We start from the raw sequence: 1,502 nt of genomic DNA, 5'->3' as shown, positions 1-1,502 counted from the left end.
CCTGTCTCTACACTCTTGACATTTAAATGGGGATTTCTACCCCTCAGAAGACCTATCATCAGATATGATGGTGGAAAATAAAATAAAAAAAAAAATATTATAAGGACATGGTCAGCCTCTCCTCTGTAGCCCACGCTCTGGAGAGTCCTGAGTGCAGAGAATGAACTTTGCATTAAAGGTGGATTCCATCTGACATCCCTTGTGAGTGGGAAGCTGTCACAAAGCAGCTTTCAGGAACCCACTGCAGCAGAGCAAAGCTGACTCCTCAGCATCACACAGGCTGAGGTCCTGCTCCTCACACCACACTCAGCCAGCACGAACCAGAGACAGGAAATGCCTTTCAACTTGGGGGAAGATTTCTATGAAATATTGAGAGCTTTTCCCTAAAGAGTTCTGTCATATTTTTCCTTTTTTTATTCTTTGGACAGAGCCTCCATGCCAAGAAGCAGCACATGTCCAACAGCAGTTTCATCACCCAGTTCCTCCTCCTGGCATGCGAAGACACACGGGAGCTGCAGCTCGTGCACTTCTGGCTCTTCCTGGGCATCTACCTGGCTGCCCTCCTGGGCAACGGCCTCATCATCACTGCCATCGCCTGTGACCACCGCCTCCACACCCCCATGTACTTCTTCCTCCTCAACCTCTCTGTCACTGACCTGGGCTCCATCTCCACCACTGTCCCCAAAGCCATGGCCAATTCCCTCTGGAACACAAGGGCCATCTCCTCCTGGGGATGTGCTACACAGGTCTTTATACTTGTCTTTTTGATCTCAGCAGAACTTTATCTTCTCACCATCATGTCCTATGACCACTACGTTGCCATCTGCAAACCCCTGCACTACGGGACCCTCCTGGGCAGCAGAGCTTGTGTCCACATGGCAGCAGCTGCCTGGGGCACTGGGTTTCTCACTGCTCTCCTGCTCACGGCCAATACATTTTCAGTATCTCTCTGCCAGGGCAATGTTCTGGACCAGTTCTTCTGTGAACTTCCCCAGATCCTCAAGCTCTCCTGCTCAGACTCATTCCTCAGGGAAGTTGACCTTCTTATATTTGGTTGCTTTTTAACTTTTGTTTGTTTTCTTTTCATTCTTTTCTCCTATGTGGAGATCTTCAGGGCCGTGCTGAGGATCCCCTCGGAGCAGGGACAGCACAAAGCCTTTTCCACGTGCCTCCCTCACCTGGCCGTGGTCTCCCTGTTTATCAGCACTGGCATGTTTGCTCACCTGAAGCTTCCCTCCATGTCCTCTTCATTCCTGGATCTTGTGGTGGCAGTTCTGTACTCGGTTATTCCTCCAGCTGTGAATCCCCTCATCTACAGCATGAGGAACCAGGAAATCAAGCATGCCCTCTGGAAACTATTGAAATAGGATCTATTTCAACTAAATAAGGTGGCCCAATACTTGGGCTTCCACTGTATATCAGGAAAAGGCAGGATTGACTTTTCCTCATGTGTGTATATATTTCTTTTGTGGGGGGTATTATTTTTCTTTTTTTTTTTTTTT

At 48.5% G+C, this 1,502-nt stretch overlaps 1 protein-coding gene across 1 annotated transcript; it reads left to right on the top strand.

Moving 5' to 3' along the window:
* The first annotated feature begins 452 nt into the window (after window positions 1-452).
* On the top strand, window positions 453-1,367 carry LOC106900200 (olfactory receptor 14A16-like). Its single transcript, XM_014962189.1, has one exon. It carries the CDS (start codon window positions 453-455, stop codon window positions 1,365-1,367), a length of 915 nt encoding a protein of 304 aa, XP_014817675.1.
* The last annotated feature ends 135 nt before the right edge of the window (window positions 1,368-1,502 follow it).

Source organism: Calidris pugnax, unplaced genomic scaffold (genome assembly GCF_001431845.1).
Source record: "Calidris pugnax isolate Ruff unplaced genomic scaffold, ASM143184v1 scaffold1450, whole genome shotgun sequence".
Lineage (NCBI taxonomy): Eukaryota > Metazoa > Chordata > Aves > Charadriiformes > Scolopacidae > Calidris > Calidris pugnax.
The sequence above is the reverse complement of the archived record's forward strand: the minus strand, read 5'-3'. Positions and strand labels throughout refer to the sequence as shown.

Excerpts from the sequence above, each read along its gene's own strand:
- LOC106900200 (XM_014962189.1), top strand. The coding sequence starts at position 453 with ATGTCCAACAGCAGTTTCATCACCCAGTTCCTCCTCCTGGCATGCGAA.